The sequence below is a fragment of the Anguilla anguilla genome, chromosome 8 (assembly GCF_013347855.1).
Source record: "Anguilla anguilla isolate fAngAng1 chromosome 8, fAngAng1.pri, whole genome shotgun sequence".
NCBI classification, from domain to species: domain Eukaryota; kingdom Metazoa; phylum Chordata; class Actinopteri; order Anguilliformes; family Anguillidae; genus Anguilla; species Anguilla anguilla.
Genome location: NC_049208.1, coordinates 44,869,483 through 44,882,074, shown reverse-complemented (window position 1 = coordinate 44,882,074; position 12,592 = coordinate 44,869,483). Strand labels below are relative to the sequence as shown.

Here is a 12,592-nt window from a genome sequence, read left to right as displayed (position 1 = left end):
GTTCTGAAGAACAAAACTTAAACTAGACCCCTAAACAAGCAGGAGCAATTTTACAATGGAAGAGATCTGATGTTCATAGGTCACAAAACTTCAAATTACCAAACATTTCTTTTGGCAAGTCAATTAGGGCTTCTACTTTGTTCACATCTAACAATTTTAAAACAATTTTACGACAGACAGAAAAAAGTAGTAGAAAAGGCAGTAAAGATGGAAAGGAGAAGAAAATAGAAAGAAGTGATGAAAATAAGTCATACAAGCAGATAGTATAGAGGGGGAAAAAGAAGTAGAAGAAAAGACGAACTAAATAAGGAAAGAAGTGAGGGAAAAGAAGAAATAAGATAAAGAATAGAAAAGAATAAAAAAAGTAAAGTGATGAAAAGAAAAGTAGAAGAAAAGTACAGAAGGAGAAAGAGGAACAGAAGACAGAAGAAAAGTTGAGATGGAAAGATGGAAAGAAGAAAAAAGAATGAAAGACGTGATGAAGAGAAGAAATAAGAAAACAAAAGTAGAAGAAAATAAGTAAAGATGGAAAGAAGCAGAAGTAAAAATGGAAAGAAGAGAAGAACTGATGAAAAGAACGAAGTAAAAGAAAAGGACAAGATGGATAGAAGGAGAAGAAGAAAAGAGTAAGTGATGAATCACATACCACCAATCGTTTAGTTCTACAGCAATGATCACAAACAATAATGCTATAAAGTTTTAAAAACAAAAAACAGGAAAATCCTAGACTGGCCAAGTCATTCACTCGATCTGAATCCAATTGAACATATGTTGAAGTGCAAAACTTAAAGCAACTACCCCCCAAAACAAGCAGGAGCAATTTCTCAATGGAACTGATGTTCCTAGGTCACAAACTTCCAGCAGTCATTCTCTGGATCTCTTTGCACCAACTCCGCACATTTCATGCTACCATACATTTACCATACAAGTCAATTAGGGCATCTACTTTGTTCACATCAGAAATAATTTTAAAACAATCAATTAGAGATGGATTTATCTCAGAAAAAAGTAAAGGAAAGGAAGAAAAAGTAAATATGGAAAGCATAAGAAAAGGAAAGAAGTGATGAAAAGAAGAGGAATTAGGAAGAGAAATTAGAGGTAGATTTAATGCACTATATCAGAATTGCAGTGGCTCAAAAGTCTGGAAGATTCCATATTTGTAATGACTTTTTAGAAGCTTTTCTGATTGGCCGATTGTCATAATTAGGGGTTAGGTGGAAGTGAATTGGCATCTGTGGCTGTATTTAAGGACCTACCTTTACAGCCACTGCCTTTTTGCCCTTGATAACATGGGAACATCCAAGCAACTCAGCTAAGACCTCAGAAAGAAGGACCTCCACAAGTCAAGTTTTCCCTTAGGAGCAATTTCCTGAAGGTACTGAAGGTACAATGCGCATCTGTAAAAACAATTGTATGCAAATATAAAAATCTTGGGACCAAACAGACACTGCATCGTTCAGGAAGGTGAATGAACTCCCAGGGCTGAACTTACTTTGGTCTGAAGGTTCAAATGAACCCCAAGAGAACAACAAAGGAACTGGTGAAGGAGTTGGAGGCATCAGGAGCAATTAACAATTAAAAGGCAATGCCACCAAATACAAACAACGTGTATGTAAACTTTTGAACCACTGAAAATATGATATAGTACATAAGTTATTTTTACAGGAAGTTAAAACAGGACTAATTAGCTAATGTATTTTGTTGTTGATTTCTGTCTCTTACCTCAACTCTCTGAATTTGTGCTGGAGATTGTGAACCCCCTTGAATGGTGTGCCAGCATCAGGTGTTCGGCAGGGTGTAGTGATTCATTAGGTTAGCCATATGTTATAATCATAATTTTAAATTGAGTTTTGAAATTAAGTAGTTTGATGTTGAAACAAAAAATGACCAGAAAAAGCTGTCTTCTCAACCTTCATCAAAACCAAGTGTATATTAAACAACGAGCAAAGTCGTCTTGTCAACATCATTTCATTGACAGTTTTCTGGGAGGGATATTATTTTCTAAAGAACGCTTCAGACTGAACCAGTTCTGATTTTCTAGGTCTTCAAAGTGCTTCTTGAAAAGCAACTCTTTTCAAGAACGCACTGTTCGTGATTGCAGTACACTGTAGGGAATACTTGCTCTTCAAGATTGATGTTTTGTTTTTATTACAATTATCATGATTCAAATAATTTAAAAAATCAAATCAATAAAAACTCAGACATAAATCCAAGACCCTACACAATGTGTATAATTGTTTTTTTTTTTTTTTTATGTATGCGAAAAACTTACCAGTGATGATTAAATGAAGGGGGACGGGCATAAAAAAAAAGAAAAAAAAGAAAAAGAATGAAAGCTGTAACACAGTTTTGTGCCTTCTTTGATGTGAAGAGCATATTTATATAAACTCATGGTTATAATCTCTTAACCCCAGCCCATCCAATGTGGTAATATAGCGCAAAAATATAGGCGTACAGTGCTCCTCACACATATGCAAAAAAGACCAAATAAAGAACGGTAAAGAAGCACTCTCAGAGTGCACATAAGGTCACATAATTAGTCTCCAAGTATAAGTTGGAGACATTAAAACATTAAGGTTTCCAAGTCTTCCTGGCGCACATTTGCCGTTGGTTCCTGAAAAGTGTGCTTTAAATGTCAGTGTACGTCAGTGTACTATTGGACCCTCCAGATTCACTGTAAAATGCTAGTTTTGCAAAGCATGAAAAAGTTTTCATGGAATCAAATCCATTATACCATAGTGCAGACTGTGTTTAAGGTGGGGTCAAATCGAACTGCTTTTCCTTCAACTGACTTCGCATTTGTGTTGTACATGGGATTTTCAAATGCGGCTTGGCCATTGTTGTTCTCGTGGACTGAGCAGCCAGTGTACTGAGTTTTCGGTGCAGTCCTACAAAGAAAAGTACATTTCAAGCAGAAGACATACCAGCAGCTGTTCTTGAATGACTAGTTTGAAGAGTTTTCTATTTAGACAATTATCTATTTACTCATACACAACTTAAAAAAAAAATGTCACACCACATAAGAAAACACAAAATATTTGGGCAGACATAATTTTGTTGTTTTGGCTGTACTCCAGCACGTTGGATTTGAAATGAAACAAGTGCAGTCTGCTAGCTTTGATTTGAGGGTATTTACATCCAAAGATGCAGTGCAATTTTCTGAAGTAGTTTTCTGAGTTACTTCAATGGGTGTGATGTGGAACACATCCATTAACTGGCGTTTGCGTTCATATTGTTCTTTCTACAGCTAAAATAACACTAACACGTTCCACAATACATTGCAACAAATACTCTCTAAAACATTCTTGTAATGCCAAAAGCATTTAGGAGGTTGAAATGCACAGATCCTGAAAACTGAAACGGCATTTATTTCTCCCATAGGCAGTCTATTATGCAGAGACGTTTATACATACAGCATATTGTTGTGTCAATGCTCATTTTCATTTATATGAAAGAGTTATAAAATTATATTTATCTATTTTCACAGATATAAAACAGATGATATAAAAGATACAGAATTGCATTTTGAGATTTGGAACAGTATCAAAAACAAACAAATTAAAAAAATTTTAAATAAAAGAAAAATAAATTAAATACAAATTGACAAAGATAAAATGTATATGTATATACTAAATAAGAGACATAAAAGAAATCTAAGAATAGGAACATATCTCAAATAGGTACATTCATTTCCTACCTTTAACTTTCATCTTAGTCTTCCTTGTCTTCCCTGTTCTCTATACTTCTCTCACTCATTCACTCATTAAATAAAATATAAAACTGTGTATAAGTATACGCTACAACTTAGGAACTTCTATCTGCAAGGTGTGATATGAGGGATTGCCAAGTCATAGTATATTGTGGGAGTCTGCCCTTTTAAGACATATCTTATCCTTTCCAAATGTAATGTACTGGTTAGATCATGCAGTTATATTTTGGAGGTAGGAACTGTTGTTTCTTTCCATGACATAAGTAGTAGTTTTTTTGCTGTGATGAGGCAGTAAGAGAGGAATTGTTGTTGGGCTGTGGTGAGTCTTCTTAATGCTTCAGATATACCAAGAATAATCAATAAAGGTTCTGGTTCTAATGGAGATGTTGAAGATATCACTCCAAAAAGACGTAACTTTGGGGCATAATACGAAGCTATGAAAAAGAGTTGCCTCTGAGGAATGACATTTATCACATGTGGGTGATACATCTGGATATATAACGTTTCCGCTGGTAAGGTTTTGCCATGGTGTGGCGCCACGGCAAAATCCTTGCTGCCACACCATAATAAAAAAAATAATTAAAATAAAATAAAAAAATTATATTTTTACTGTATATAGCCTATATATTGAATTAATAAATTACAAATGTTAAACTTTCTAAATATTTCTGTCTAAATGCGCTTTAAAAAATATTATCGCATCCACATATTTATTTTCAAAAAGAGCCTAGGCCGCATGCTCAGTGCTTCCTCCTTTCTGAGGTGGTCAGAAGATTTGCAGCGCGCGAAGGTCACACTGTCTGTCAAAACGTTACTTTTTACCTTCAGTGACCAAAAGACAACGAAAAGGTAGGTAGCGACGCTTCAAATATTACAAAAATACCATAGTGTTAACCAGTGTTTGAATTGGACCAAAATACGTCCCTGTACCTACTCCTCAAAATACATACTGTTTAAAATAAATTAATGTTGGTAATCAAAAGAAGAGTCGGTACTCTTATATAAGTCCTGACAGCTCCTGCCCATCTCAAGCACTGGCACTAACTATCATTCGGTGATGACAACTGGCGGATCCTAACTCTGTTCGGGCAAGTGGAATGCCTCATGCAGTTGTCTGATCGGACAAGTAAAAAATAAATGTGATAAATATGTAACGTTATCTGAAAATAAACAGTGTTTGTTTGAGCCGAAGCGGAACCTGTTCCAGTTGAGCTACGTACTGCCTACCCTTTTTTTTTAAATCTAGAGCTGCTGTTATAATGGTACAGTACATCTGATTATAATGGTGACCTGGAGAAACCCGTCAGATGTCGCAGAAAACGAAAGGGAAAGTGTTTATTTTTAAGGTTTTGTGAATGTAGTGAGCTTAGCAAACTGAGTTACGCTACAGTCGCTACAGCTGGCAAAGAGGGCTGCATTCCAATGATGATTATGATTATAACGAGAGGAGCAGTCTCACAAGCTGCTGCAGTGTTCAGAAATGAACACAGACAACACTAGCTAATAAAAAAATACATTAATCAAGCATAAGTTAGTTTGGAAATTTTTGTATCTTGCTTCTCAGTAGAATTAGAATGTAACAGAACAGAATCTTTAAAGCCATTTTTCTCACTTTTTCCTTTTTTTGCATGGACAATGCATGTAAACTCTGTTACTGAGTGTGAGAGAGACAGAGAGAAAGGGCTTTGAATGTGGACCCAGCTCAAATTATATTGTTAAATAAAAAGATAAAACATTCTAACGAAGTACTGTTTTGTCATGGTAATTGAGTTAATTTAGCAGAAGAATGTCCCTTTTAAAGTGCAATATGTAACTTTACTTGAGTATCAATTTTGGTTATATAGTCCTTTATTCTTGAAGATAGAACTTCTAGATGGGCAATGTGCTATTTTAATTGTTCTCACACCACCACAACTCAAAATACAGGCCTATTTTGCTTCAATATTTACAAACAATACGAGGGTTAACAAACGATTTATGGTTTTAAAGTACCTGCAAACTGCTATTCCTTGTATCAAGAGCTTGTCAGAGCTAAAAGATAGATTTAGATATTTAAAAAAACCTTTAAAAAGTCTCAAGAGGTTATGTTTTCATAGTCTTAAACTTTTTTGCCTTTGCTACACCCCCCCCCCTTCAGACACCCACCACCACACCAAGAGATCAATTCCACAGGAAACACTGATATATGCTGTGTATTTTTACCTTGGAGTAATGGAGTCTATGTAATATTTTAAATTGAATAAGACAGTGTCTGCCGTTATTTGAGCGTGTGTATGTGTTTGAGACTTTCTTCCTATGTGTAATCTGGAATTTGAATACCTATTTCTTTTTCCTAGCTGGCCTTAAAACTTCCAGAAGATTGAGAGGTTATTGATAATAATAATAATAATAAACTTCATTTATACAGCACCTTTCATACAGCAGTAGCAGCCCAAAGTGCTTCACACCAAGGAAATAATAATACAATATATATAGAATAAAACAATATAGTAGGGTGATAAGGGTGTCATATAGGTAGGAGATGAAATGATCTTGATATGGTGACGTTTTTAGACAATTGTCTATTGTTGATTGTCTTTCAATTTCAAATCCTATTAAATATTTTCGTATGTAATCTCTAATCTGAAACAATTGCTGTTCGGGAGATTAAATGTCCTTTGTAGTTGTGCGAAGGTGGCAAATGTACCCTCAATATATAGATCTTTGATACTATGGATTCCTGAATCACTCCATGTGCAGAAGTTTTTATCTAAATTGGATGGAGTGAAAGTGGGATTTTTTTGCGATGCGTACAGCGAGAGATATAGGCTTAAGACCGAAATGGGATTGAATTTGTTTCCATATACGCGTTAGGTTATGTATGATTGGATTATAATTGTAGATTTATAAATTGGAGAGGGAGCTAGAAGTATAGCACCTATGGAATAGGGATGGCAATCTTCCTGTTCTATTTTTAACCAGTTAGGTGGAGAGATCGAGGTATCTAGCCAAAAAGCAAATGACTTAATGGCAGAAGCCCAGTTGTAAAAAAGACCGTTCCCCTGTGCGTTTTTTCCCCCTGCGAGCGCAGCAGTGAGTGAGACATGCGAGACAGCAGCAGGTCCTCTACTACCTCGGATCACGGTGACGTCTGATCAACATTTCTTTTAGCGTGTGCGTCCATAAAATAACCACACAAGCACATTTTTTTTGTGTACTGCTCTTTGAGATATTTAAACAGCCTAAACCCTAGACCTGGACTCCGCATCTCTTTTTTCTACACTCTCACCTGAACACCAAATAGCGTCCTGATCCGACATCCTGAAGTGATTGCTGCCACACCTATAGATCCATACACATTCTCTCACACACCAGGGCTGCGTTTCCCAGAGTCTCCTTAGCGCTACGTGCATCGTAAGGTATACCTTAAGGTCTTCCTTTAGGTCTCGAGCTGTTTCCCAGCGTCTCCTTAGCTATGGTATACCTTATGAAAGGTATACCTTTAACCCTCTGGGGTCGAGAGCTCTGCTGGCGGAGCTCGACAAGATGAAATTAACTTTCGTTTCTATTTGGATGATTAACTTCACGTGCTGTTATCATACAGATGCAACAAAAACATTGACAGAAACCTGCGCGACTTTCCAATGCGCCCATTGGCAAATAATATGAATTGTTTTAAAAGTTTTAAATTTGATTAATTAGACCATGTATGCTTCGTTAAACTTTACTCATTACTATGTGAATTTCCCTCAGCAGGAAGTCCGCCCAAATCGCATTCACATGTTAACAACATTATAATTACTCTCCATAGAAGGAGACTAAAGGAGGGGCGATGCGAGATCCATGTGAGAAATGCCAAGTCTGCGAAAGCGGGGTAGAATGTCAAAGTGTCGCCTAATTCACTTCTGAGGTGAACATTTCGTTTAATTTTGGAAAACGGTCCGTCCGGAAGCCGACACTGATGAAGAGTGGTGTCATTTCGAACAGCGAACGGATCCAGCTGAGGATCAACTTCATGCGTAAGTATATTTCTTATGATCATATTGGTAAATATGTGTACTGTATTGCAACGTATCTGTGTGTTTGTAGGAATATCCAGCAATATGCGCGTTTGTAAATTCCCACACTACGAACGATTCGAACTATTGCATCTCAAAATTATAAGCTACCTCTCTGCTTCTGGTTGTGTTTGTTTGGTTCTTTGTTTGTATATGATGTAATCATGTCACATTTCCTAAGTTTTGTTTTTATCATATTTACAGAGATGCTGATCAGGAAACACGGCCTAGTTCACCACTAGCTAAGAGGCCACGCAAGCGTTGCAAGAGTACACCAGTCTCATCTCATCTTCCATGCATATAGTTTGCTTCAATAAATGTTCTGAAAATCAAAAGATGTCTTTGTTTCTGTCTTCTAAATGGCTCACTGAGTCTTTGTCTTAGTGGTGGGGAGGCATGCGGCCAGGTGTGAATAGCCTACTTAGCTGGCAGGTCGTCCTACCCAATGCATATTCATTACAGAAAGGCCATTTGCCCTCCCATTTTCACCTGGTGTTGAAAAATAGTAGTCACAACACTAACTTTTAGCAATGTATTTTATATTTCTCATTGGATTTGCTAAAATATTTTGTCATCTTTTGATACCCAAGACCTTGATGAACACATTTCAGTGACCAAAAGTCTTAGTCACAATTGTTCAGTGTGCTTTATTACAACATTCCTGTGCATGTTCAAAACTACTGTTTACAGTTTGTGTTTTTAGAGCAGTTTACAATCCACACATGACTCTGACCTACTTACTGCTGCCATATTATTGTAGCTGAGTTTGTGCTGAAAACAAAGATATGAAACACTTTGGAATCACTGTATATAAAGTTGATGAAATTTACACAAATGTCAGAGCATCACACAATCACCAGTGTGCCAACATTTTGCTTTTCAAATCAACAGTTGTAATACAGTGCGCACCTAGTAGCACATTGGCATGTGAAAATGACAGTTTAATATTAACTTTACAAAAAGTAATTATCCAATTAACGTTTCTGTGCATAGCACGTCATGAGAATGTTGTCGTTTTACCTGTCTATCCCCATCATGATGGTAATTAAGTATAGGGCCTATCCATGATACTAATCCAATTTGTGAAAAGAAAAAAAAAGTTAAAAAAAAGTTTAAAAAAAAAATTTATACGTAGTGGAGCTAACTGAGGATATGGCTTTTCTGACTGCATACCCTGTAGACATTAGTTTATTTGTGTGTGAGTCAATGATCACACTGACTTGGAACAAACCGCCGGTTTATTAAGAATACAAAACCTGTGTGTGCAAAGCCAACGTTGAGTGAGTCTACTTGCATGACCGAACTAGAGCCCGTTGATTGGCCTAGCCATAAACACACATACAGGTACGGTGGCTCATAATGAACAAACATAGCCAAATGATCTACATCCCCTTCCTTTAGCTCACACCTCCTATATAAAACAAAATAGCACTGGGTAAATATCAACATTATGGAACATTTTTCTTACCATGTTGTATTACGATTTTTGGTAAACAACCCAATAATGATATTCTTGGTTAAACTTAAGATTATCCAACAGCAAATTAAGGTGGATGAACAAATCACTTTAACAGGTAGACCTATTCATAAGGCATACCCGGGATAGAATTAATCATGATCAATTTCCACAGACACGCAAATTGCCTTTCATCTACGATCATTTTTGCATTGCAGAGAAAAGTTCGCGGGAATCAGTGGATATGCTGCTACAGTTGCCTATATATTGTGTGACAAAAACAAATTAACATTAGACCTTTGTTTCAAGAAGAACAAAATAATTCACCCATATGTAGCCTATATCCTTTTTCCTGGTCTTCCACGAAGTCCCAGACTATGGCTTATATGTCCCGATTGATGCTTTTTATTTTATCCTTTGTAGCTTATATGTACGTATTTATTGAAACTATCACAAGGTCTCGTCTTAATTGACTCTTAAAGAGATTAGCAGATGATCTCTAGTAGGCATAGTTTCCTCTTCTGCAATATTAGATTGATGTAAAATGATTATGACAACACTTGTTATATTAAAACGTCATTCATAAGCCTTTACAAGTGAGACAATCTATTCGCTTGGTATCGATTGATAAACTTTTCAGCACCACAGTGAAGGCCAGCTCCAACTTTACAATGTACCTTTGAGGTGTCCCTTAAAGCAACTGTTAAGGTATAGTCTGGGAAACACTCGTAAAAAAGCGGTTTCCCTTTGAAAGGTATACCTTAGGAACCTTCGTAAAACGTTAAGGTATATTGAAACTCGGAAAAACAGCCCAGTAATATAGTATGAAATTTGGAAGAGCTAGTCCTCCTCTAGATTTGGATTTGCAGAGATGTTTTCTACTTATGCTATGAGTTTTGTAATTCCATAAGAAAGGCATTATTATTGAGTTTAAGCTCTTAAAGATGACAGAAAAATGGGGATATTTTGAATTAGGTATAATATTTGAGGTAAGATTATCGTCTTAATGTAGTTCACTCACCTAGGGAGATAGGGAGAGTTTTCCAGAATTTAATTTTACTTTGTAATTTATCTAGTAGGGGGTGGAAGTTGGCCTGAAAAAGAGAGGAGTGATGTTTCGTCACCTCAATCCCTAGATAAGTGAATCTTTCTGTGGATATCTTAAATGGAAAATGTTGTGGAAGTGAAAGTGGAAGGGGTGGTCTCTGGGATATCATTTGTTTCAAAATATAGGTTAATTTGGGCTTTCAAATATTCACAGAACTCATTTTCAGCTGATAATTGAGGGTTTAATCTCCAGGTCCTACGTGGTGTAGTAATATCTTCTAAATATAGTGAGAGGGCTGTGGTCTGAAATCCCAATGTTATGATATTTAACATTTGTTGTGAAGGGTATCAATTTTGCATCAACTAAGAAATAATCAGTTCTACTATATGAATTATGTACTGAGGAGTAGAATGAATAATCTCTGCGGGAAGGATTCATAGTCGGCCATATGTCTGAAATATTTTTATTTTTAAGGAAAGTACTTAGAAATTCACGAGTTATTTCTTGGGATTCTTTTGGTAGAGGATCTGTCGAAATATGAATCTAGAGTAGTGTTAAAATCTCTTCCTATTATCAAGTTTCTTTGAGATATACCTGCTATTAATGCAAAGACTTAAAAAGAAAATGGAAGGGTTAGCTATATTTGGGGCACATAAGTTTACTAGGGTCAAAGAAGTATTATGTATTTCTCCTATTACAACTAGGTATCGTCCCTACTTATCAGCTATTATTGTTTTGTGGGGAAAGGAATTCCTTTCTTATTAGAATTGCTGTACCTCTTGTTTTTGTGGAAAAAGTTGAGTGATACATATCCTTTATCCATCTTGTTCTAAGCCTGTTATGGGAGTCATTTTTCAAGTGTGTTTCTTGTAGAAACATTATATCTGAGTTTAATGATTTCAAATGGGCCAGAACTTTGCCTCTTAATTGGATTATTAATTCCTCAATTAATAATCCAATTAAAAGAGGCAAAGTTCTGGCCCATTTGAAATCATTAAACTCAGATATAATGTTTCTACAAGAAACACACTTGAAAAATGACTCCCATAACAGGCTTAGAACAAGATGGATTGACTTATTTGATTCAGTATTCCAACTTGTTAAACCTCTCTTTCCATCTCTAGATTGATCACTTATACAATTACAGATGCAAAACAGTGTGTCATATAAAGTATTTTCACTGTTCTGAATCAAATAAGTCAATTTCTGAGTGAGTAACCCTCCCAACCCAACCTGTCCCTCCCCGAGTAACCTCCTAGTTCCTGCATATAGAAATAATAATAAAATGAACAACAATAACAAAAACAATATCTCTAGCCAATACTAAAATAGATACAGCGCGAGCTCACTATGGGAAGAAAACAAATTAAAACTGAACTTAAGTAGCAAAAACAACTATATAATACTTATATCAATTGTCAACATTTAAAGAACATTTTGAATAAACAAACGAGAGACTGGGTTTTACTATATTCTATGCCTACAAATGAGGTTAAGGTAAAGTTTAGTCTGAGTCTTCAAGCAATTAAACATACTGTACAACCTTTAGGAACCCAACTGAGAAAATAAAGAGTAACAGTGATTTTCAAAAAGAAACAAGAAACCAACACCTTGAAACAAGGCGTATTTGGGAATGTAAACAGTTGCATCAAATACTATGTAATAAGTAACATTACCTATATTAACATAAATCAAAGCTCATTTCCATTTTGTAATGATCAACAACGTTTCATCTTTAACGTTCATGGTAAATAACATTGGGATGATTCATAGCTATATTAGTTTATGTTAGAAGATGGTAGTAATGTTGGCTAAGTAAATGTTACTTCTGGGGTGGCTAAAATTTAGTATTAATTTCTGAATCACTATAAAGTAACGTTGAGTATTATGGTGAGTGAGAAGACATACGGTTTTCTGATTGTAGGTAGTGAGAATTAAGGAGCGATCTTAACATATGTGCCGTCGTCTTGTAGCTATTGTTTACATTCTAATTGGGTTAATTTAGCTAGTTATCTATCTGCTAACATTAGTCTCTAATTTTTCGAGTTCCACTTGTCAAAGTATTGCCTCTCACTGTTCAATTTAAGTTCGACTTGTGTGGCTGTGTCTGAATGTGTTCCGACGAGGTGTTCTGCATAGTCCTGGGCTTTTTGGGGATATGTATATGAAGTCTGTCACCAGGAGTCTCGCTGGGTAAAGTAGGCCATATTTGATGCTGGATGGCCTTGTAATATTTCCCTGGTTCTATTGAAGAGTGCTCTCCGTTTTGCGATGGTTGGTGGATAGTCGGGGAAGATTTGTATCTTTTTGTCTTGGTACTGGAGGTTTCTTATCGCTGCTGC

At 36.0% G+C, this 12,592-nt stretch overlaps 1 protein-coding gene across 9 annotated transcripts in view; it reads right to left on the bottom strand.

Moving 5' to 3' along the window:
- Nucleotides 1–513: 513 nt before the first annotated feature.
- Nucleotides 514–12,592, bottom strand: part of csmd3b (CUB and Sushi multiple domains 3b) — a 938,142-nt gene continuing 926,063 nt past the window's right edge. For all 9 annotated transcript variants that reach the window (XM_035430384.1, XM_035430386.1, XM_035430391.1 and 6 more), the window contains one exon: nucleotides 514–2,888. In XM_035430384.1, coding sequence (XP_035286275.1) covers nucleotides 2,729–2,888 — 160 coding nt within the window. In that variant the 3' untranslated portion in view covers nucleotides 514–2,728. The remainder of the gene's footprint in view (nucleotides 2,889–12,592) is intronic.